This window comes from Salarias fasciatus, chromosome 20 (genome assembly GCF_902148845.1).
Source record: "Salarias fasciatus chromosome 20, fSalaFa1.1, whole genome shotgun sequence".
NCBI classification, from domain to species: Eukaryota; Metazoa; Chordata; class Actinopteri; order Blenniiformes; family Blenniidae; genus Salarias; species Salarias fasciatus.
This window is the reverse complement of record NC_043764.1, coordinates 10,289,215-10,313,247: the sequence shown is the minus strand read 5'-3', so window position 1 is coordinate 10,313,247 and position 24,033 is coordinate 10,289,215. Positions and strand designations below refer to the sequence as shown.

General features: G+C 42.6%; 1 protein-coding gene across 1 annotated transcript in view; it reads left to right on the top strand.

Moving 5' to 3' along the window:
• LOC115408814 (thymocyte selection-associated high mobility group box protein TOX-like) overlaps positions 1 to 24,033 on the top strand; it is a 65,791-nt gene that overhangs the window by 3,540 nt on the left and 38,218 nt on the right. Inside the window, 1 exon segment of the mRNA XM_030119744.1 lies at positions 21,269 to 21,361. Within this exon segment, the coding sequence (XP_029975604.1) occupies positions 21,269 to 21,361 (93 nt within the window).

The following is a 24,033-nucleotide window of genomic DNA, read 5'->3' as shown; positions in this document are numbered from 1 at the left end:
CCTTAATCAAACAGTGCTGACTGCTGCTGCTGCTGGGGCCGAGGTGCTGCCCACAGTATAGCAATAGTATAGAGTGCAGAGAGAGTAGGGCCTGTGTTTATACACTCAAGCCCCACCCAGCTCATATATCCTCCCAACAACTGATATCTGCTTAGATAGAGCCTGGCTGAAGAGCTGGCTTTGTTAGTTGGTGGTCTCCTCTGCCGCAGATAAGCCGGGGAATGATCTGCTCCATTTGAATGTCTTATCTCAGTCTTATTTATTTTCTTTATTACAGGACTGCCTTGTTTATGCCGTGCAAAGGTTTGATTACGTTACATTAACAGATCCGCCACGTTGCCATCAGCTGATCGTCATCGACTGAAACAACAGGCTCTTGAAAAAAAAAAAAAAACAGCTGTGATGTGCAAGGGTTATTTTTAATACCGCGAGCACTTAAAGCAGGCTGACAGATTGACCATTTCAGTGACGCTGGCTTCACTATATGTTCATGTTGAGTGGTGTTTTCACTATTAGCTAATGACAAACTCTGTGGTATGTGACAGAGAGGCAGAAAGGGAGAATCAAAAGGATGAGTGAGAGTCAAATGGGTTGAAGTAATCAGCGGCCCAGTATGGGGACACTGCGAGTGTGTGTGTGTGTGTGTGTGTGTGTGTGTGTGCCTGCGCATGCTAACTCGGGGCCATTCAAGCGTTTTGCTGACTACGGAGTCACAATCACAATTGCTTTCATAGCCCTGTGCAGAGGAAGGCCATGCATACCACAGTAAGGGCCGGTGACACACAGTGAGCAGGGCCAGAGCAAAAACAGCCACTAAATCATATTCTCCCTGCCCCGACACACACAGGAGATTTTAATAGGGATTCCTACCATTTTAAATCTTTTCAAAGAAGCTGAAATTGGGTCTGACACAGACTGAATGATAGAGCCTGTATGTGGCAGAGAAATTTCCAGTCCATTTTTTTTCCTTTACATATGCCCTGTCTGAAAAGTCTTATCCCTGCTCACCACAAGTTGTCTACACCACTTTTTTATAGACGATGTTGGATATTTTTTTATTGATGGTCAAAGACTGACTGCCAGTAAATGTGACATGTGAGTTGAGTGAACATAACTAGCTTCTTCTTCACTGATTCAATGCCTTTTGTGTCTTTTTTTTTTTTGGCTTTTAAAGGCTGTGTTTGATGTCGGTTATGAGAGTGACGGTGTAAGTATGTGTGGTGTATTGTAGTGGTTGGGGCGGGCGGGGGGGGGGGCGGGGGGTACCCATGTGCTAATTATTGGCCCTGGCAGTACTAAGCTATGTTCTCGTCGGTGGGTACCAGTGCATCCCCCTCAGCGTCTGTTACCATAATTAAGACCAGCCGCCCCACTGTAGTGTGCTTACATTAGTCAGCCCGGGCCTTCCCATGGGGCAGTGCGGTGGCATTCCTATTCTTACAGCGGAAGAAGAAAGGGAAAAGAGGCAGAGCCAGCACCTGCTGCACAGTAGGCCCTGGGGTGTTTGGTTAAATGTTGATTATGTTTGTTAATGGCTGCAAACACTCCAAAGAAGAGTACGGTGGTAGTGTGGTCTGTTTGTCTGTCTGTTTGTTTTTCTATTTATCTGACTACTCTTCTATCAGTTCATCAATCCCTCTGTTTATGTGTCTGTGAGGGCCTCTTTTTGGACTAAATTGGTCACTGGAGTAATTGAATAGCTACATTTCCATTAGAAATTGCTGGTATTCTTTCCATTTGTGGACATTTTCCTGCTTTTCTCTTCTTTACATTGTAGTTAATTTTTGTTTTTTTGGTTTTTTTTTAAACTTTACATCTGGAGGTAAACATCTATATTCACTCACAACAGGGTCAGTATTTTAAACTTCTCTTTCCCTTGTCCACAATATGACAACATGTCTTTTGGCAAACCACCTGAACTTGATAGTGCGACTGATAATCAGGCCAGTTGCAACTGGTGATATGTCTCAGCGTACATTTATGAATATTGTGGAGTCTGTGTGTGTAGTTTGAATGTTTGAATCCAAGGACACTGTATGTATGTGCCATGCTGTATGTACTGCTCGTATGTACTGTATGTATGCATGGAGGAGGCTGAAAGCTGGACAAACATTCCCAGTTGTCTCAGCTTCCTGAGGTATGTCCTGTGCAAACACCATAGGCCATGATATAAGTTCCTTGCCAGGGATTTTCCTCCCTTGTTTTCACTGAATATCCTCCACAAATATTATCGGCTTGGTGTCAGTGCCGTGTTTACATTGTAGCCTTGAAGGGACGGTGCCCATAAGAAAGTTGAGTTTATCATCCAAACCCAGATTAACGGTGGAAAGTTTCAATCTTCATTAAACCGAGCTTCAGCTGAGTGGACTTGTCACGTTGGCATTTAGAAATGTTAGTTCTTTCAGGTCGCGCTTCATCATCAGATCTTTGATTTATAATCCAGGCGCTGATTTTCTTCCCGAAACCTCAAAGACATGCGCTGACTTAAACTGTAAGAGGTTTCCACTTGAAAAAGGCAGAGCAGATAAATCCATACAATCGTGAATTTGCGCTCTTTCCTCTTCCCCAGCTGCGACGGCCTCCCCTTGTCCCTCGTCTGTCAGGAGCATGTGTTTATTATGTGTGACATATTTAGCAGGCAGATATAATTGCCTCTGCAAGGCTGTAATCGTCTGCGTCCAATTCAGTCAGCAGACTGCGGGAGCCCACAGAGCCACCGAGGTAATCAAACTGTGCTCATTCTTCCTCTTTGAGAGCTAATGATGAGCTCCGTGATCGTTTACAATGGGCAGAGAGTGAAGTGTGACAGAAAGTGTAGTAGTAATACCCTGCTTTTAGTTTGTTCAATGCTATTATCTTTGGTTTAAGTAATGTGGATTGCTTAAAAAAAAAAAAAAAAAAAGACAAAAAAAAAAAGCTTTACAGTTTGGCAAAGAGAAAAGACTAGAGATGGGTGTTTCAAAAAAAAAAAAAAAAAAAAGGAGGACAGATTAGAGGAGGCTTGTGGATTGAGAAAAGGGAGGGAAAGCTGGAGAAAGAGGCCCTCTCTTTGTGTTGTCGACCTATTTATTCTCAAGCTGGCCACGGGCCATGCTGATGAGTGATGTCGCTCAGAAAAACAAACAGGGGGAAAGAAAAGTAGGATTTTGGAAATTATGACACGCGATCAATGGCGTTTTGCTGTTGAGGACCGGAGTGTCTGTCTCTCAACTGTGTTTCTGTAACCTGACGGCAGCTCAGTAGGCTTGTTAACACACAGGAAAGGAAAACTTGAGCAGATCTTTTTATAGAATTGTTAATAACACAGTAGACAGTAGTGAAAAACCATAGCCTAAAGCAGCACTTACTGACTCAAGCCACGCGAACCAAGCAAGTGTATGTCTTTGCATATGTGTACATGTCTGTATTTTGACAGATCATATATTATACTGTCAGATTATCGTGATTATTCAACTTTGAACTGTACTTCAATGTTGAAGCCGCCTAAATGTATAAAATTTTAACAACCAGTTATATTGTGAGTTGGATTAATGACTGTTACTCATCTTTGTATGAAAAGTAAGTTTTTCCAACTCAGGGTTAGTTTTTTGTCGGGGTTAGGGTTCTGGTGTGCTTCTCTTTCTATGACTAATGAACAAAAAAATCAAAAATCAAATGCATTTACACCAAAGAGAAAATAAGTACTTGTGCTTTCAGGACCAATTAAACCAGAAGTGCTAAAACACTGTTCAGTGATTTGAAATTCAGTAAAAACTTATGAAGACCTATTATTGTCCATCCATTGAAAGATGTGTTGCTGTCTGCTATCAAAGCTGATTTATATATGATGGACGCCTTTACCTTAAAGCATTAGAAATAATGCACGACTCTATACAAGTTGGAAGGGACTGTCCCTTTGTTGTTGCTCAGAGAATCAGCATGTCATAATTTGTCTTTCTGACGATGATTAATTTGCTGCCTGCAGACGAAGAGCAACAGGTGACGTTGGGTCAGTTGCTCGGCGAAGGCTTCGGGAGCGCCACGACCAGAAACAAGTGTCTGCGGCGGCGGGGCAGGGAAAGGGAGTGAAACTGAGAGATGGTCATGTTTTATTAAGCCTGATAATACAGCCTAATCTGCGGCTTGGGTTACACATTGCTTTGTGGGTAATTAGAGATCATGTCGTATGCCCGGCCCGCTGAATAATTGCACTCCGCCCTAATCCCCTCCTATCCGCCTTTCACCCGCCACCTCCCCGCTTCTCCGCTCCCTTCAGTCTCTCCCTCACTCTCAAAATAAAACAACAACAACAAAAAATAAATAAATAACCTGCGTGCTACCAAATGAGCCGGCTTCCTGTCGTGAGAATGCACAAATAAATAAACATGGCAGCCATATTTCAGGTAGCAAGTCATCCGAAAGTTTCTGCCTTGTTGCGAGATACTTGGAAATGTGCTTATGTGCTCAGAATTCAATAAGAGGAAGTCGACAGTGGAGCACTTTGTGGTTTGCTTTGTGGAACTTGTTAGATGAATGACTAATGCCTCCTGGCAAGTGCCCCAGGTTTACTATTACCAAAACAATGGCACTTGATACAGAGCACCGTAGCCTTGGTTTTCACACAGACAGGAGCTCAGGCTGCTGTTTTCTTTTGAACCCTAAATGCTGACTGCCCATTCATGCAACATCCCCCGAACACACAGGCGCACACAAAGGAAATTCTCAACTGACACAGTGACTTGTTGGGAAAAAAAAAAAAAAAACAACAGCTTCTTTCATCACTCATTGTCCCCAATTTTTCCATTGTTAAAAAAAAAAAAAAAAAAAAAAATCCGAGAGACATTTCCCCTCCTCGGTATCTGGATTCAGCTGTTATCGAGTGTAAAACTGTACCCACAGCTTGACACACACACACACACACACACACACACACGTATGGAGTTAAATAATTACTGCCCTTGCTCAGACTTTGACAGCAACTGTGTTAAATGGTGTTCAAATTCCAGGTATAAAATGATGCAACCCATTTCTGTTTCAGAGCAAAACCCGAAAAGCAGGTTTAAATCGTAACACTGAATCCATGCGGTGTTTCACCCTCTATTTTTTATTTTATTTTATTTTTATTTTTATCCTGCTTTGTGTTTTCAGCTGAATATTCCAGTAAGGAATCCATGAGAGCAATCATAAAACCCCCTGTATGGAAAACAACGTGTATTCTTCTTCTTTCTATCTCTGACAATTCCTAAAAGCTCATCCTACTGTAGACAGTAAATGACTCACTGAGGAAAGTGTCTTCTTAAGCTGTCTTTTCAACGTCAATGCACACATTGCAATGGGCAACAACAAGAAACAATCAAACAAACAGCGCTGGAGTGTTGTGAGGCTTCGCACAAGCGTGGCGCCGAACTCATTAACCATTGCAACCTCTTTGCAGCTACCATAGGAGGTCTCGAGCATGATAATTCATTTAGGCACAGCATTTCTCAGGGAAATGTGTTCATATTGCTGTCATGTAGGAAATGAGCTTTTTAAACATCTCATATAACATCAGGCACTCACATTTGCATAAAAATGCATCAAAATGCAAAACTGAGCGATATCCAAAGTGTTGAAATGGTGCGGTTATTGGCAGGACAAGAAGGCTTTTAAGAGTTGAGGTAGCTATTAGTTTCCAGTGGCTGTTAATCTCAGGCTGCAAGTAGGTGTTTTATGCAGTGCAGTCCGCAGAGCAGCGAGAAGCAAAGAGAGGAAACTACAATAGTTGGACAGTTTTTAGGACCAGAAGGTGTTTGATCATGATTATCCTCTTACCACAGTCCAGTAAGTCCAGTAAGCTCCTACTGGGTCTGCTGGAATTTACAGTCTTTGAGAGAGAGAGAGAGAGAGAGAGAGAGAGAGAGAGAGAGAGAGAGAGAGAGAGAGAGAGAGAAATGAAATTACACCCTTATTTGGAAACGAGATGTTTTATCTCAAGTGTTTATGCTTTCAATACATTATTAAATGAATCCTCATGTCATCTGCAGAGTATCTGAAAGGTCTGTGTGTCGATTTGCTTTTGCTTTTTGGTGTTAACTTTTACATGTTAAGCAATTAAAAAAAAAATAAATCCTAATCATTCGTGGGGTCACGTACAGCGACACTCACTTTTATACCCCTGAATACCCCATTGTCCGTTACACACACGCGCACACACACACACATAGCTTGAAGGCATTTCATTTCCTCTTCTCCTGTGACAACATCACAATATAATGGGACATGGTGTCACGTGACCAGAGCAAGTACACGGAGCGATCGGATCACTCTTTCTCTCCCCCTCTGGCTTGAAGGGCAGAGCGGTCAGTCGTTACATAAACTAGGGTTGGTTCAATTAAAGAAAAAAAAAATGCACTTTGTGTCCTTGTCATAACAAGAGCGATTAAAGCAGGGAGAAGATTTGTTTTCTGTCGACATTCATGTTGGGGATTTTGACAAAATCCCCTGTTTTGTGTGTTTTTGTTGGTGGGAATGAATTGCATTGAGGCTCATTGGCTTCATTTGACTGTAATATGCAAAACAGCAAGAAAGAAAAATGAATGAATGATATATTCTTAAAGCATACTGTACGTTCTGTAGTTTATTTTGATGTCTGTTCAATGATTGCTTTTATTTATTTGTGTGTAGCAGGATGTATTAGGAAGGCCTCTTGAAATGAAACTAATAACTAACATTGGAACCATTTCAGGTTTTACAGAACGTTTAAAGCTCTCTTTAAAAAAAGAACCAAGAACAAGAAAAGCACACAAGAGGAATTTACTCTCATCTCCATTTGACCTTTACCCTCTTTCTTCCTATTTAGTTTTCCTGGATCACATGTGAGCAGGGCCAAGCTGATATTCATTAACAACAAACTTCATCAGTGTTTACCTCAGAAAACAACCGAAGTTTCTGTTTTCATGCGTCTCCTGCCAGCCGGCGCTCGTGCCTCTGTAATGACTCGGTGTGTTTTTTTTTCTGGAGTACAGGACTATTTCCCAATCCGCGGTTAATTTTTCATCTATCGCACCTTGCAGAGCCTGACACTTGCTCCAGTGTTTACTGTTTGCTCTTTCCAGCAGCGGCACACACTTTTCAGATGTACCTGTAATTAAGTCATCCCGGAGCCTTGAGAGTGCGACTGCGGCGCACTGAGCTGAGACCAATCTGCCACTAATTGTCCCGAGTTTTAATTTCTAATGGAATAAGGGCCAGAGGGAACGGCGCCTAATGAGATGCAGTTAGGTTGTAGTGTGTGTGTGTTTGTGTGTGTGCTCTTTTATCTGTTTACTGTAACTGCTATTGCCCTGGTGAATCGCGAGACGAGCACGAGTGAAGCAAGATGTCCCATTTTGATTGTGTTTATTCTACAAAACGCTCGGGATGTATCTCTTTCCAAACGGTAAATTTCACACGTAGCGAATGTTAAACGCGTACGCAGCGTAATTGATCGCGCACTGACGGTGAGGACTTAAATAAGGCTTCCAAAGATAACTTGCTTCTTTTTACCCAAACTGAGAAGTGGGCTTTATTAGTAGCCGTGACGGAGGAGATCTTTCTAAAAGTGAGAAGTGCTTCTTGCCCTTGGCACTGGAGTTATTGCTCAGAAGGCACGGTTGTATACTGAAACTGGAACGGGTGTTTACATAGCCTTGGGAGTGTTTGTGTCACGATGTAGATTCCAGGCTCTTCAACATCCAAATAAATCAGTTTAGACTTCTGAGGACAACGAAACCTCCAAACAAAGAAACGGGCCAGCTGCGCTTCAGACCTGTTACGTAGTTTTATCGCCCAGACTGGGTTTTCAGTCGTTACATTCAACAGATGTGTCAAAGATGGAGATGTTCAGATCTTATTTACCGTTCCGAACCTTTCTCGTCGTCTTTATATTTGAGTGGATTAGGGAACGTGAGCTCAAATTCACATTATATGCTAATAGAGCCACGCAACTTCTGGTTTCCATTTCAAATGGGAGGTTGTGTAGTGTTTTATGCATGTGCTTTACATATGTTAGTTTTGATCTTGTCATTTAAATCATTGATCTCCATCGCACGTGCACACACACACACACACACACACAACACAACACTAATGCACAGAAAATGTTAAACAAGTGAAAACTCCGACACCTAAAAGATTAAAAAGAAAAACTTCACCAGCACCCTGAAGACCGTCTCTCAAACACTTTGGTGACTTCACTGTAATTTTTCTACCTTATCGCCTCTGAGTGGGGTTTGCTTTTGCAACTGACTCAAGGCCCTTCCTCTTATTGTTTCAATATGTCAGAGCATTGTTTGAATGAGGTCAACCATTACCGATCTGGCCCGGGGCCAGCTTGACTTCAGCTGATTTAATTGAATCTACGACATGAGTCAAACTCAAACAAGCAGAGACTGCTTCGCCATGACAGCCTCATTACTCCACATTAAGAACTCATTTCACAATGCATTGTGACTTTGGGCTTGACAAATGGTGAAAAGGGATGAAATCAAATAAGTGAGTACTTTTGGGAAGACCACTCTTCAAATGCTCCGCCTGAAAATACTCGAGTACTGAACATATATTAAAAGGAAAGTCAAAATACTCTCTCTGCTGTTTTGTACAAGCTAATATGAATGCCTCCAGGGTTAAAATGTTCCCGTGTTTGCCATCTGCAGTAATGGAATGACATTCAATGCCATTTTCCATCTTAAATGGAATTTTTGTCAAAGCGTTATGAATTCAACCTGCCTTGTCACTCAGGCTTCAGACATTGCTGAGAGGGGAGAAAATATGCGAATGAAACCTTTCACTGCAGATTTTACTGTTAGCTGTGAGCACACCAAATAATGACGCCTTTATCGCATCTACGGCACAACAAACAAAGGAGGCTTTCTGTGACATACCACAAGATGTGATATCAGGCGGTATAATGACACATTATGTATATAACACATACACATCATTCACGGCATTACAGCCGGTGCCGATAGCTGCGCTTCGGCATTTCATCAGCTCAAACCTTTCGCTAAATTTCTCAATTAAGCACGCATTCTTTGAGAGCAATTGGCAGCTTGGCCAGGGCTTGCGGGGTAAAAAAAAAAAAAAAAAAAATGTAAAAAAAAAAAGGAAAAAAATGTACGGCAGCGGGCTCAACGTGCCAGGGCCTCGCTCTACAATAGGGAAGGAAATGTTGAGACTGCAAGGGCTGCGGAGTGGAGATATGGCAGTGTTTGCTTAGGGCTAGGTATCGGGCACAAAAACAAACATGGCTGCCCTTAATGAGCCTGTTTGCCTGCCAAAGGTAAAGACAGCTGTTGTCTCCCGCCACAATGGAGCAGGCCTCAGCGCCACGGAGCGCACGGGAGCACTCTGCCTCCCCATAGTAACGCTCACCCCGTGTGTGCTCAAGAGAGAAGTTATTAAGTCTCCCGCGCCGATAAATAGTGAGTAAAATGTAAATTGTGAGGCCATACAACACTTTTCATGAGGTCTCACTGCGAAATGAAAAGGGGTTTATTAAGTCTTTAGAGCACTAAAAGTGAAACTGCTCGTGGGGGTGTGAAACGGCTGCGCAGCAAGGTTAGACCGATCATAACTCATAACATTAGTGAGTGAAAGTTGGCAGGTTGTGGCTTTCTGGTTGACAAACACATATTATTGGCCTGTGCAGGAGGCCATGCTTTATTTTTTTTAACTGTCATAGGGAAGTGGACAAAATCTCTCCCCATGTATAGTTTCAGTGGCTTCTCAAAAAAAAAACATTAATGGGAAAATGAGGGCTGCTAAAACCTTGAAAAGCACTTTTCTCTCTGTATGAAAACGTTAACACATCCTGGATGTACCTGTGCAGTCAGATCTACGCTGACAGCTTTCTTTACTCCGTTTAATTTTAGAGTTATGTGAGAGAGTCGACTGCACACGCATGTTGTTGGAGGGGAAAAGTCGGTCCGAACAGTAACGTCACTCGAATGAGGCTGGCTTCTGTTGGAGCGAAGCCCTCCCAGCCCCCACTGCTTTCCTGGCATTGTTTACAGTACAATCTGAGCTACTGAGTGGAAGACATTTTTTTTCTTCCCTCCCAATATTATGCTGACCTCTGACAAAAAGAATGGCCGCGTCACAGATAAATATAAACATGAGACATTGTGTTGCGTGATTGATTGTGCTATATCAGGACTTCTCTTTTAGCCGGCCAAGTCCGTTATTTCACCTGATATAAAGAGGAATGACGGAAAAAAAAAAAACATGCCACAGAACTTAACCAGAGCAGCGTTCTGACTGGGTGAAGCGTGCCCCTCACCACTGTTACCAGTGACGTGACTGTGATTGTCTGACGTACATTAGTGCCTCTCAATGCATGTAGCCGCTTACCTTTGGTATCACCGCTGATTCATCGATCTCAGGGAACATTGGTGCCACAAAGCAGCAGTGTGTGCTTTTGCAAATCTCTTTGCTGTTCTTTTTTCGTGATGTTTTCGGTTTTTATTCGAACAGATGTGTCTCAGCTGAGGAAAACACATTTCATTTGTTTTAATACTTGTTATAAGGTGATTACTTCTGAGACTCGTGAAAAAAGCATATGAAGAAAATGATCTTTGTCACATGATAAAACTGCCATATGGCTGGTTATTTTGCTGACTGCCTCAGTCTGAATGACACAATTAAAGGCAAAGACACTTTTTTTTTTCCAGTCGTTGGTATTTCCCCAGATTTAATCAGCTTTTTCTGTTATCGTCCTTTCATTTGGTTTTCTTCACGTCTCCATGGCTGTAATCTTTTAGTCCCCTTATTTGTTTGCACCGCTGTCTTTCAATTAAACCGCAAGACCAGTTTCTTTAGAGATCTGGAGTGACTCCCCCGAGAGGGAGCGGAGGAAATGGCTAAACCTATCAGACACATTCGTCTTCTGGGCTTAGTTACCTCGCAGGGGGAGATGGTGATGCCTATTTCCTCTGTCTAATGTGTTTGCTTTACACCCTATGCCAAGTGTCAACATCCAGCTTCTTGACAGCCATTTTTCATTTGGTGCAGGTAGACAGGTTGAATAAGGAATTGTAGTTTGGCTCTTTGTGCATTTTATCTCCCAAACACTTGTTGTTTTTGAGGTAGCAAACTTCTGACACATTTAAGGTTAAAGGTACGCTAGTCAGGGATTATTACTTAATAGCCTTGGCTGGTTGTTGATTGAGAATAAAAAGCCAATTATCATAATAGGATATGGGACATAATGACAGAATTAAATGAGTGTGACAGACACACAATAGGCCTGCTCTGTCATCGCCTTAGCCCAGCATGCTTATTAGAATTAATCTGGCCTGATTAAAAATGCAAATGGCTCAAAGTCATTGATGGAGTTTACATGTTTTTATAACATTTAACTGATTTAATTACATGGAAAATGAAATGGTGGGATGTGCGATGGGATTTTTTTTTTTTTTCTGATGTCACCCTCCTGTCGATTGAAACAGAGAAATGAATATGCTCTCATGGCAGGAAGGGAAGGTAATGAGATTAGTGCTCTCTCTCTCTCTCTCTCTCTCTCTCTCTCTCTCTCTCCCTGTTCTGTTCTCCATCTCTGCCTTTCAGACGCTGGTGGTTTGGTTCATCGAACCAAGAAGAGCTGCTTTATTGTTATCACTGAAAACATTTCATCTTCGTCTTATAGGAACCTACTGAGTTGTGTGGGCCGAGAGCATCGCAAAATTTAAAGAGTTTCCTCCCACAGTGTATCACTTTAAAGGACCACTATATGATTTGTTTCACAAAATGATGCATGTTCCGATGCGCCCTGTTGTGGCTCCTCAAACCTCAAGCAGCCGTGCAGAAGAGGGATCAGAGGTCTAAACAGACAGATTTAATTGTCTGAGGTGTAAAGGCATGCTGTACGCCCCGCGGCGAGTTGTCAGCGTACATGACATGCTTTGACTTTCTCTGTTTGACTACTCGACGGCGTTTCTGCCAAATACAAATTTGTCACATAGCATGCAAAGGCAAGCAACGTATGTCCTTGAATTTCTGAGAAAAATTACATCTGTGACAACAAAAGACGCATTTTTCCCTCAACCTTGACGTTGATGGCACTGTTGTACAGTCAGTACAGTGTGTGTGTGTGTGTGTGTGTGTGTGTGTGCGTGTGTGTGTGTCACACAATGACCTCTTTGAGTGAGAACAGCCAGTCCCCAAAAATACACCATATCAGGCGGAGCTCTACTTGTTCTGCAGCTCTTGGGCTTATGTTTTTGTAACTTTCAGTTGTGGTTTTCAGCAAACCAGTTAGCAAGGTGTTGAACATCTGTGTGCGTGTGTGTTTGAGAAAGCATGAGAGAAAGGTTGTTTTTTTTTTTAACAAGCAAAAACAATACATAATACCTGCAGTATAAAAAAAAAAGATTCATTATAAAATGACAGAATTATTTAAGATTTAATTCATCAGTGGGCCAGATGTTTCATTTTGATGCTGATGTGTGTTTCACGGATCTTGCCATGCATCGCTGTCCTCCAAGCATTCACCAGCGTGTAGTTTGGACTTTTCAACAACAAGCTTGAAGTTGTCAAACATAATTGTTTTTCTTTATTTAGATTTCAAGGTTTTGCAAAAAAAAAAAAAAAAAAAAAAAATGGAGAACATAGAGATCTAAAACATCGTGTTGACAGAACGGGATCAATTCCGACTGTGTGTCCGAGCATCAGTTTAACGTGTTGAAATGGAAAGTATGCGATCGATCTGTGTGCATTAGAGCTCTACAGTAACATAAGCAGTGAGTGGCAGAACAAAAGAGGCTCTGTGTGTCACACAAGAGGAGACACGCAGCACAAAGAGGACAGCTGACTCCATGCAGTCTATTGGCATTTCGTTGTTTATCATTTTAAGCCCAAACGTATATTTGTATTTCATAGAGGAATTTTAACTCGCTCACATTCATCTGGAACTGATTTTGCATAGTTTGAAATACACAGGCCTAATTGCCCTGCAGAGAGAAAGGTTATTAAAGTGGGTTGTAGTAAAGTGCTGGAAAAAAAATACATGCTGACATTAAATAAAAACAAAGTAAACCGCTAAACTATGCTGTAATAGAGGTCAGGCATCAGAAACATATATTAAGAATTATGATGCTCATTTCTATCTTCACGGGCTGCTCTCAGTTGTCATATTGGAAAACACACACCCTTCTCTTATATTTCTCCTCTTCCATCTCATACTTTCCCTCGAGGAACAGAGCACAATTAGTTCATTGTGCCACACAGTGTAGTATATTACATTCTGCACATTTCAGCAGGACAAGACACGGCGTTGTGTTGTTACACGTTGCATCACGATGCATATGCTTCAAAGAATGAGGGTTGGAGGAGGGCCACGGTCAGAGCACAGTCAGTTCAGCTCTGCGATCGACTCAGGGAATCAAGTAAAAATGTAAAGATCTTATTCCCAGAGCTCTTGAATCGAAGGCACACAAATAGAAAATAATGAACTAATGCTTTCCAGTTTATCTATTCAGTCTGACATGGAGAGGCTTGTTTGACATTTTGAAATAGATGAAAAGACGTGGGGAAAAAAAAAAAGGTGTCCAGGTTGTACTGTTTTTGATCGAAGAGCAGAGATCTGTGGCCACATCTTTAAAAGAAACGGTTTGGACAAACTGTGTCAGGACCTTTTCAGTAGCTGCAACTGTACCTGCACACTGATGACAGGAAGCGCGGTGGTGACAGGGAAAAACTCTGAGATACCACACAGAGGGGTAAAAATAGGCCACTTGGCACGAGAAACGATACAAGTGTGGGAGGACAAAAAAATCTGAAAAAAAAAAGGGGAAAAATTGGTGCACGATGTCTTCTTGTGGGAACTTTTTTTTTTTTTTTTTCTGCAGACACAAGATAAGAAACTTCAGCGCCGGCAAGTTGTTTGATCAGTCTCATTGTAGCTTGTTCATTTTCTGAGAGAGAAAGAGAGAGAAATGGAGCGAGAGTCAGAAAAAAAAAAGCATGTTTTTTTTTTTCTCCCTCTTGTTAAACAGCAGTGGAACAATGATCGCCCCTCTGTTCTGAGTTTACAGTCTGCACCTCCTACACCTGCACAGTTACAGAAACTGCCCACTTCTGCCGGCCATAAACGTGTTACACATCTACACCTCTGAACAGTGTGTCAGGGATATTCTCTCCAACCCAGGAGAGAGTGTTTACTTACTGATCAGTGTCATTATTACTTATTCTTTATGACAATTAGTCAGCTGAGATTGAAACGATCGACATCTGCGTGTCGCCTTGAGTTTTTCTAAAGGTCGCCCGACGGCACTTTATATTTTGCACATTCTTTTTATAGTCGCCACAATCGCTGACATTTCAATACGGCGTTTGCTTTAATTATTGTGATATTCATCTCCCTCCTCTCACATATCGGCTTGATCTCGACTTTCAGAAAGTGTTCTTTAATGCTGACAGTTAATGGCGAGATGTCAATATTTATGGAAGTAATCGACTTGATTTCAAGGCAGGCTGAAAGGGAAATCGTCGAGTCTTCTGATTGTTTTATGGTTATGATGATAAAAATGTCTTGAAATGAAACAGCCTATCAAAAGCAGAGGCTGCTTTATAATAATCAGCCAAAAGGTTTGGGGAATCTGTTAGGAATTTTGAGAGTTCTAGTGTTATTAGTGTGCACTTAAATGGAAACACAAGCATTTTAAGTACAGGGACTTTCAGAAAAGTAAAAGTACAGACTGAGGTTCTTTACTTTCATCAAAAGGTTTACATGCACACGTCGATAAGTTGTTTTCACATCACTGTGTGGATACAGCAACCTAAAGACAGAAATCATGAAATCAACTTGAGTCAGTTCTGAGTCAGAACAGAACTTCACTTCTCAATTTGAAATGCTCATAACCTGGTGAGACTTTAAATAAAATCACCTTGAAATCCGTGTGTGTGTATGCGTGTATGCGTGTGTGTGTGTGTGTGTGTGTGTGTGTGTGTGTGTGTGTGTGTGTGTGTGTGTGTGTGTGTGTGTGTCAGCCAGGTCAGACTTTCCACTCAGGCCAGTGTGTCTCAGGTAATGGTCAAACTGTGACGCCGAATCAAACCGAGGAATGGAAAGCGATGTGTCCCGATGGCTGCCCCTCCTCTGTATATCTGCTCGTTCATCTGGGCTGCTCATTAAAGGGTAATTACCTGTAATTAGTGAATCATGTCGCTTTAATGAAGATGTTGAAAGCTGTTGGAGCCAGAAGGGCTGGCCTTAATTCTGAGTGATGCTCAAGATTAGCAGCAGACAGGAATTCAATAAAGAGGGACAGATTAATGAAATACCGGCGTTTCCTTGTCTGTGCCATAGGTGGCTTGTATTATGTTTAGATTTTGCATTAATTTTCAATTCCAGTTGCATCAACACCTGGCTCTGGAGGGCGAGTGCGTGTTGCTGTATCGGAGCGGGCTAATAGGCTCCATGATGATGAAGCTGTGTGTCAAAGTACGTCTGTGTGTGGCGCTTCTGCGAGCGAGTGTGATGCTAGCTCCAGTGTGTGCGTCTGTGCGCGTATGTGTGTGTGTGTGTGTGTGTGTGTGTGTGTGTGTGTTCCCTGGCGGCGTGGTGAGTGTTTAATCTGGCCCGGTGGCGTGCCGTTGGCCCGGCTAATCACAGTGTGTCTGTAGGAGTGCACTGAGCCAGGGGAGCACGCCGTCGCTAACAGCGCCTGACAGACTCATTAGAGAGACCTGGCACTGAGCTCGCAAGGCACACACACACACGCGCACACACACACACACACACACACACACACACACACACTCACGCACGCACGCACACACACACACACACACACACACACACACACACACGGATACACAGTCAAACACTTTGAAACACACACAGTGGGAAAAGCACTCAAGCTCATCTGCACACACATTGGGATACATTCACACACTTACACACTTTTTTTTTTCATGTTCTTACACTCTCATTCATATAATTACCCAAAGATAAAGTGTGTGCCGTCTCTCGTGCTCACACAGACACACACACACACACAGACACACACACACACACGTATGAGACAAGGCAGCCAGTGACCCCTCGCAGTCGCAGCCCAAACACAGACAAGAGCTGAGAGGGCATCTGGGAAAAGAGGAGGGAGGGGGGGAAACAGAGGGTGGGAAAAACTGAGAGCAGGCAAAGTGGAGGAGTGAAGAGCAGATAAGGGAAGTGTTGGAGGCAGCAGCTCTTTCTCCCGTTCATATGCCCGTGATAGGCAAATAAAGGCAGCGCTGTCTAATTCCCTGTAATCTGGAGGTTATATGCATACCGTCGAAAAACGCCAAGGAAAGTTAAAGAAACGTGCATCTATGTTTATGCAGGCTGAATTCACAAAAACTCTTTTTTGCTTCAAGTTTGGAAAAAAAAAAAGATTATTTTTCACGAGATTATGCAGAATGACATTTAGGAAAGTTCGCCAATCTTCTTTGACAAATTGCTTAAGACTTGCTTGCCTTGCGTTCACAACAGGGTTAATTGCAGCTCAGCTGCAGCAGAGCCAAGTGGAAACATTAGGTTTGGCTGAATAACAGGTGAATGCAAAGCAGGTCAATATGTAGTCAAGTGTGGGCCTGCCAGCTGTTCACTCCCTCTGCACAATGGCAACACACCCACGTGCACAAACATGTTCATGATTTGCACACAAAAGTAGCAAGGAGAGACTTAAACCTGCAAACAAAACCCAGCAGCCACTCATTCTGTATCTTTTATTTGTTTTTAATTCAATTATGTGAACGAAGTGCACTAAAGTAAATAATCTGCAGAGCAATGTCATAAAAATATGCGTATCGTCAATAAATAATTGTTTGAATAAAGCTTGATTAGATTTGTTTTGACCTTATTTGAGAAAAGCAAAGTAATATTTACTAACTCCTCTGTGCACGAACCCAGATATAGGTTATTTGTCAGAACTATTTATGTAAAGAAGTTATTAATTTTAATGAACCATATTGCCCACGGAGCTGAAAATTCCCTCCAATACTCATATTCACCATAGCTCTGTGTAATTCACAGAAGACGCAGTATGTTAAGATCTAATGTAAAAATAAAGATTATTTCACTACTAAACAGAAATAAATGCTTGTTCCTGAGGGAGTTGTTTGTTTACAGGTCATAAAATGTCCAGCACTTTCAAGACTCGATGACAAAAAAAAAAAAAAAAACACCTGAACACAGGTCTGACTGTGATAAGTGAGTTACACTGCTGCCAGGTCTTTCTCTTTCCCTGTCCATCGTTCTCAGTTGGCGTTATCCTTCACTTTTATGAACTCCCCTGTCAGGGCTTCCAGTCTATTCTGCTACTTCTGCTCCCAGGTTCACCGACAGCCTTGTTTCACCCAAGAGCCAAAATAAAACCGTCTTTAATTGTATCCGCCTCAGTACCACGAACAGGCCAGATTCTCTCTCTCTCGCTCTTTCTCCATTCACCATAATGGCTGTTTTCTATCCGCCCCTCCATTCTCTCTCTCTCTCTCTCTCTCTCTTTCTCTCTCTCTCTCCCCCCCTGTTCTTCAGTGCAAGGCTATGACATTCAGGGAATGTGATGTGATGTATTGTAGTGAATAATGTATTCTGCAAGGATTGTACAGAGCGCGTGGAGCAGATGGCAGCAGGTTGATCTTGATGTGTGCGTGCGTGCGCGCGCATGCGTGCATTTGTGCGCGTGCGCGTAAGCACGTGTGCAAGCATCTAGCAGTTGTGCGTGCGTTTAATGATGACAGTGTGTATGTGCATGATGATTGTTTGAGTGTGTGTGTGTGCGTGCTCATCCAGAATGGGGGAGGGGCTTGTGCGAGGGAGAACGAGGGCTAAGTGTGTGTGCGTATGTGCGTGCGTGTGTGTCCATGCCAGCCTCCTTTGTGAGATAAAACATGCAAATGGTGGATTATTTTAATGCAGTTTTTTTTTTTTCGAGAGCCTCCAGCCTTAATCCCTAAAGCAGTCGAAATGAAAATAGTATATGTTTTCTTTCAAACTCTCTCCCTCCCTCCCTGTTTCCATTCCCAGATAGGAATTTAAAACTACCAGCTGTCTAGGAATGGTATCCTTTTCACTTTAATTTCTCCCTGGTGTAGTTACAGCCAAAGACTAATGATTACATCTGGATAGCGTGGAATTGACTGAAGCCCGTCAGCCCTCCCCTGCTCCGGTGCGCGGCGGAAGCATCACGCCGCGGAATATTTTCTGATTGAGCGCTGATAGAAATGTTGAATATGTGAACCGGGCTGTTTGTTTGCTCAGAGTATGCAGAATATGCACATTTCTAAGCGCTCGCTCAAACGCATTCACATGTAAAAAATGTAAAAAAAAAAAAAAAAAAAAAAAATTCCTAAAATAAGCGGTGGAATTGCAACTGGTGTAAATGTCTGAGGAGAAGCTGGTGGTCTGTGAAGATGTGAGGCTGGCTCGACCGTAACACCATACAGAGATCCGCCCCGCCATGTATACAGAAATAGCATGAAAGTCAGGCACCTTGTTGCCGTTTTTATTAAATGTTTTATCAATTAATCATCATTGTTGCCGAGCGAGTTTTTATGAGCTATCAAGGCTGAATCAGAGAAGATGAAACAACAAGCAGGGGGGAAAAAAAATGACATCCTTGTCTCTTTCATATCAGGGACAGTGAGCATAATTGAGTAAATGTATTTAAGTATTTCAGCGAGCTGATTCAGCCTCTCTGGGATGGTTGATATTGTACTTAGGAAGAATATTGCTTGAGGCAATTCATTAGTGGTAAATAATTGAGAGGCTTGGATAGTGCTAAGGTGAAATGCCTGTTATTATTTTATGGAGTTTGTGTTCTTAGGGCTCTCCAGTTTAAGACTATTAAAAATGTACAAGGCTTCCCACAAATTACTCACTCGAAAGATTCACAATGGGTGCTAATGACTAACCATCCGTCTTCCATTGTTTTCAGCCTCTGAGAACGTGTTTCGTTGCACCATTATCATTCTATTTATGCTTTTGGTAAGACTCTTTTATTTCATGAAGGCTGTTATTTTACCCTCTTGCTTTTTTTCCCCCTTTTTTTTTGTTTTTACCATTTTGTTCAAAGCAATTAAGGCACATCAGATACAGAAGGATCAATTCTACTGACATTTAGTTTTTTTTTGGTTTTTTTACTCTAGTTTTAAAAGCTTGTAGCCTAAATGATAGCGCACTGTCTTTCATGAATAGATGTAATCAAGCTGTCAGCAAGACGCGCATCAAGCCAGTATGGAGCCATAGGAGTAGCGAGAGCCGATGCCTCACATAGATTACACTCTCGCAGTCTTATGATCTGTCGTTGGCAAACAAACAAAATGTACCTGATGCCGGTGTTCAGAGCACCTGTGTCTGGTTATTCATCCCCCGATAGGCTCACACAAATATCATTTGTTTACACCAGCTCACATTCAGCTAATTTTTTTTTTTTTTTTTTATCTGCTAAAAGGTTTTCTGATCCTCCCGATTGAACCCCGCTGCTTTTTATACCTCTCTGGGTCACTTATTTGCGTCTGTGTTCGCTTGCCCTCAGTTACACTCTTTATCTTTTTAAAAATTTCTCCACCTTTACAGAGCTGGGTTTCAGGTGATGTAACTTGATGGCCACAGATTTTTTTTTTTTTTTTTGTTCGACACTTCATCCGCCCACACGCGGCATTGTGACGACCGAGAAACAAACTTCTGGAGGTCTAATCGCTTATTAACGTCTCTCTGTGAGCCGTAATTGAATAGATGTATTTAGCCTGTGGTTTGTGGTCTGGGCGCAAGATCTGTTTGTCTTCAGTGAATCAACGAGGTGTACAAGGAGTGAATGTTAGATCATATCGACTGAGTGGGGGCTGCTTCCGTGACACATGCTCACAATATATTTGTATTGATGGCGGTGGTAGCTGCCAGTCTCTGGCAAGCTTGGTCCAGACCGGAGGTTTTCAAAGTGTGGATTAGTCGACCTCTCCAAGGTTGAAGCCCCATCAGCTCTCTCGCTGCACATGCTTGGTCTCACGCCAAGTGGTAGTTTTAGGTTTTTTTTCGTAGGATAATATTGTAAAGTGTTGTTGGAATCCAGGGGAAGTGAAAAGCAATATAGCTCATTTTTCTTCTTCATCTCCATCACGTGTAATTCATGGTACAAAGATATTTTCATTATTTTTGTTCTTTTTTTTTTTTTTTTTTACATTTGTGCAAGAAAATGTGATAAAACTAGAAAGGCAACACCCTCAGCCACAGGATTCTCCTCCATGATACCCCCAGAGGAGGCCACCATCACACTCCGAGATCGACTTGCCTTCAGACAATTAAATACAATTAATAATAGATTCATGTTTGGCGTTCTGCCCTGAAGTGCCGCCGAAGGATTTATGCACAAGTGTCACTGAATTTCTTGCAGTCTTGATCTGTTCTCAAGCTTTGTTGCGATGCAGCGTCTCGGAGATCGGACAACCCCAGCAGATAACTGAAGATTTTTGTCAAATCGTTTTAATTTTATCTATTGTTTTGGTGAGAACGTGGCACCGTCCTCAGGCTAAACTCCATCTGTGCACGTTTCTCCAGCCTTTAGCTTCTGCAGTTGCGATCCCTCCGCCGGGTCGCTGCCGGACTTGTTTTGTGGAGCTAAGATGTCATGCGCCGGCCGATACATTAGCCCGTGTTTGCAGGTCATGCGTCTGATGTAAATTACGTTAGCGAGCGCTTCACGTTCTTCACATGGGGTCAGTGTAAACGCCATTCCTGCCTCGTGATGTTCCTCTGGTCTGCAGGACTTTGGCTCGCTGCCCGCGTTCACACACACACACACACACACACACACACACACACACACATGCACTTTCTGGTCTGGGTTTTGTGTATTTGCTTGTCAGCGTGTGTAAGAGAGCAGGCAGGCAGGGTGGGTGGGTGGGTGCGGGGAGGAGGCGTGTTCGGGGTGGAGGGGATGTCAGCTCATTAACCTCCATTCTTTCCATCGCGCGGCGCCGCACAGAGTCACTGTGTAAGTCTCATGTCATTACTCCTCCCCCTGCACGCGTGCGCCGGGCATGAGGGGAAGAGCTGAGCCCGCCGGAGAATAGAAGGAGGAGGGAAAGGTTCAGGCGGGGGGGAATGTGTGTGTATATGTGTGTGTGTGTGTGTTTGGTGGGGACCCTTGACATGTTCCCTTTACAAATGCCCTGCTTGTACCTCGCAAACTAAAGCCCCGCCGTCTCGTTTCCTCCCCTACTTTTGTCTTTTTTCTGTCTCTTCTCTCTCTCTCTCTCTCTCTCTCTCTCTGCTGTCTCTCGCTAACCACAGGCGCGGTACAGTGTGGGTGAACGAGGGGTTAGACTCCACACTGCCCCCCCTTCAGGCATCTATCCATCTAGGAAAAGACTGCCCACTGCTGTGGTGAGATATAGGAGCAAAGTCCCCAATTCATGAAAACCCTTCTGTTTGTGATAACCGGGGCTCCGAAATGCCCCAGAAAACATTTACAATTTGCTTTTCAGTGGCAGACATTTACTTAAACTGAAAACAGTCCCTACAAATAAAACAAACGCACGCAGGCATGCACGCACATACAGGGAGAGAAACAGCGACTGTTTTTAAACTTTCTCCCACACATATTATTACATTTCCACTCAGCGTCCGCCCTTTTTACTGGAATTTGCAGATGATGTCAGGAGTTTCTTAATTGCAGCAACATATGTGTGAAAGCATGCAAAGGTGCGAAACACGCCTGTGTAGCTGTTACAGTCGGGTCGCAGTGTGTGGGAATCCGTAGGAAATAAATAACTTTCACTCTAAAAATACCTTTGACATCTTTAGAGTTACAAACTTTTTTTTTTCTGTAATTCATTGACTCATAAGTGACTTTAAAGTGACTTTAATACAGTATTGTTTTCTCCAGACAACACTAACAATGCAACTTCTATAATGCATGATTTTTTTTTTTTCTTCAGGCTGTTTCTTATCAGAATCACATGTTATAATGCTACTTCCTCTAAATTTCACATCTTCTGCTTGAGATACAGTCGTGAACTTGCGGATCGTCAGATAAAATTGAGACGCGTACGTGGCTGTTGAGTGAACTGTAAAGGTGTTAACCTGTGTGTGTAGATTGGTTAGCATTATATTTAAATGCAGTTTCAAAGTAAAGACGCCACAACCTGTTCGCGAGCAGCAGTAGCTGCGTTGTTTTCTCTGCCGTGCGTTTAAGTCTTTGGCGTTTTGACACCCATTGAAATAGACTGATGTATTTCCTTTGCTCGTAATGATTTATTTTAGTCACTGTCAGAACAGTCAAACTTCCTCTCCATTTTCTCTTTCATACTTCGCTCTGCGCAGAGGCAAAAAGAGCAGTAGATCGCAATGAGATAACCAATTATATAGGAGAGGAAACCAGACTTTTTTCTTTTTCTTTTTCTTTTTCTTTTTTTTTTCCCCCTGCTGCAGTTATCTGATGCTGTGGTGAGCAGAGGCAAAGGGCTGGGGTAATGTGACATTCACTCTGCCCTTTTATCTTCTCTCATCACTGTTTACCCCAGTCAGTTAAAAGTGGTTTGTGCTCTGCATCCTCTGCTGCTGCCAGAGAAACCTCACAGACTCACGTAAAGATGTGTGCGCGCGCACTGTACGGACGCACACACACTCCACACAAAGACACACAAATGCGCACGCACACACACACGCACACACACGTTCTCACCTCACACAGTTTAAGTGTCAGGTAGACTGTAGGGATAACTACGTTCTTGCTAGTAGCGCTCGCGGTATTAAGTGTAGCGCTCCAGCTCCTGCTGGTGCTAGCGGCTAATTGCACGCGATGCTATTGTGCAGGATGCTAAAGGAGGTGTTTTCCAGCGGTGGTGAGCAGGCAGGCTGTTGAAGGCCACCGCAGCAGGATGAGGGAGGCCATGTGGGTGGCACTTTGGTCTGACTTGTCTTTTTTTTTTTCTTCTTCTGCTATACCTGCACATGTGCTCGCACGTGGCCCACTTCACGCCTGTGACCTCTTTTGCACTCTGCTCCAGTTACTGTAGACTGACTGATGAGGCTGATGATACGCCTTCCAGCGTGCCTTCACACCGTTTTGGAGAAACGTGTCGTCAGCCTTCCCTCAGAACGGGGCAACAGGTTTAGAGGCTTTGCACCAAAGCCGCGCACGTATAATGTTTTACAAAACAATTTGGATTTAAATCAAAAGTCTGCAATTACTGAATTTTAGTCGCACCTTGATTGAGCAAAAACAACCCAAAAACGCATCCATAATTTCTTCTTTTAAGATCATTTGGATCATTTATCAAACGATTCCCTGTTCACCCATCCGCTAGTCACATTACAACATTCATTTGGAGTCAAGTTTTACAATTTGGAATTTAATATTCACGCTTCTTCCCCGTGTTGTTCCCTAACTATTCTTGAGGGATATAACAGGCTCTTTTTTCTCTGCTAAATGCTCCAGCACAGTCAGCTTTCAAAGGCTTTTCTCTGAAGAGAGCTGCGTACAGTCGCAGAAGACAAAGCCAATGAGGACAAAATGAGAAAACCTAAATAGTAAAATGGTAAAACTGTTGCCAAAAAAAAAACAAAACAATAACCTGAAAGACCAAAAATAATTGAGTGTGAAGTGAGGGGAACAGTCGAGTTGCACAATAGCTGTGTGGTTTGGGCAAGCACTTTCACACACTGTAGACACTGGATCGTTGTATATTATTAGTCGCCTTTTATGGTTAGACTGACAGTTTTATATTTACTTTTTAAAAATATTTAGCTATTGCAACACAACTATGAAGTGATTCGCTTAAAACGTCGGTTTTAGACAATATCTTGAGTTGAATAGGCAAAAGTTGCTCTTTCTGTTTGCTATCATATATCTGAATGCTTTATGTCATTTGGATGATAGTTGTGTCCAACGCAGGAAATCTCATCACATTTTTAAAGCCGTCCACCACTATTTATTTGTTGTTGAAACGGTGTGAGATATCGCTCCATTTACATTATTATTCTAAAAAGTGGAAACAGAGCATGGTACCTACCATGGCACCTTCACCACCTTTTCCCTCGGCTGCACAAAAAGC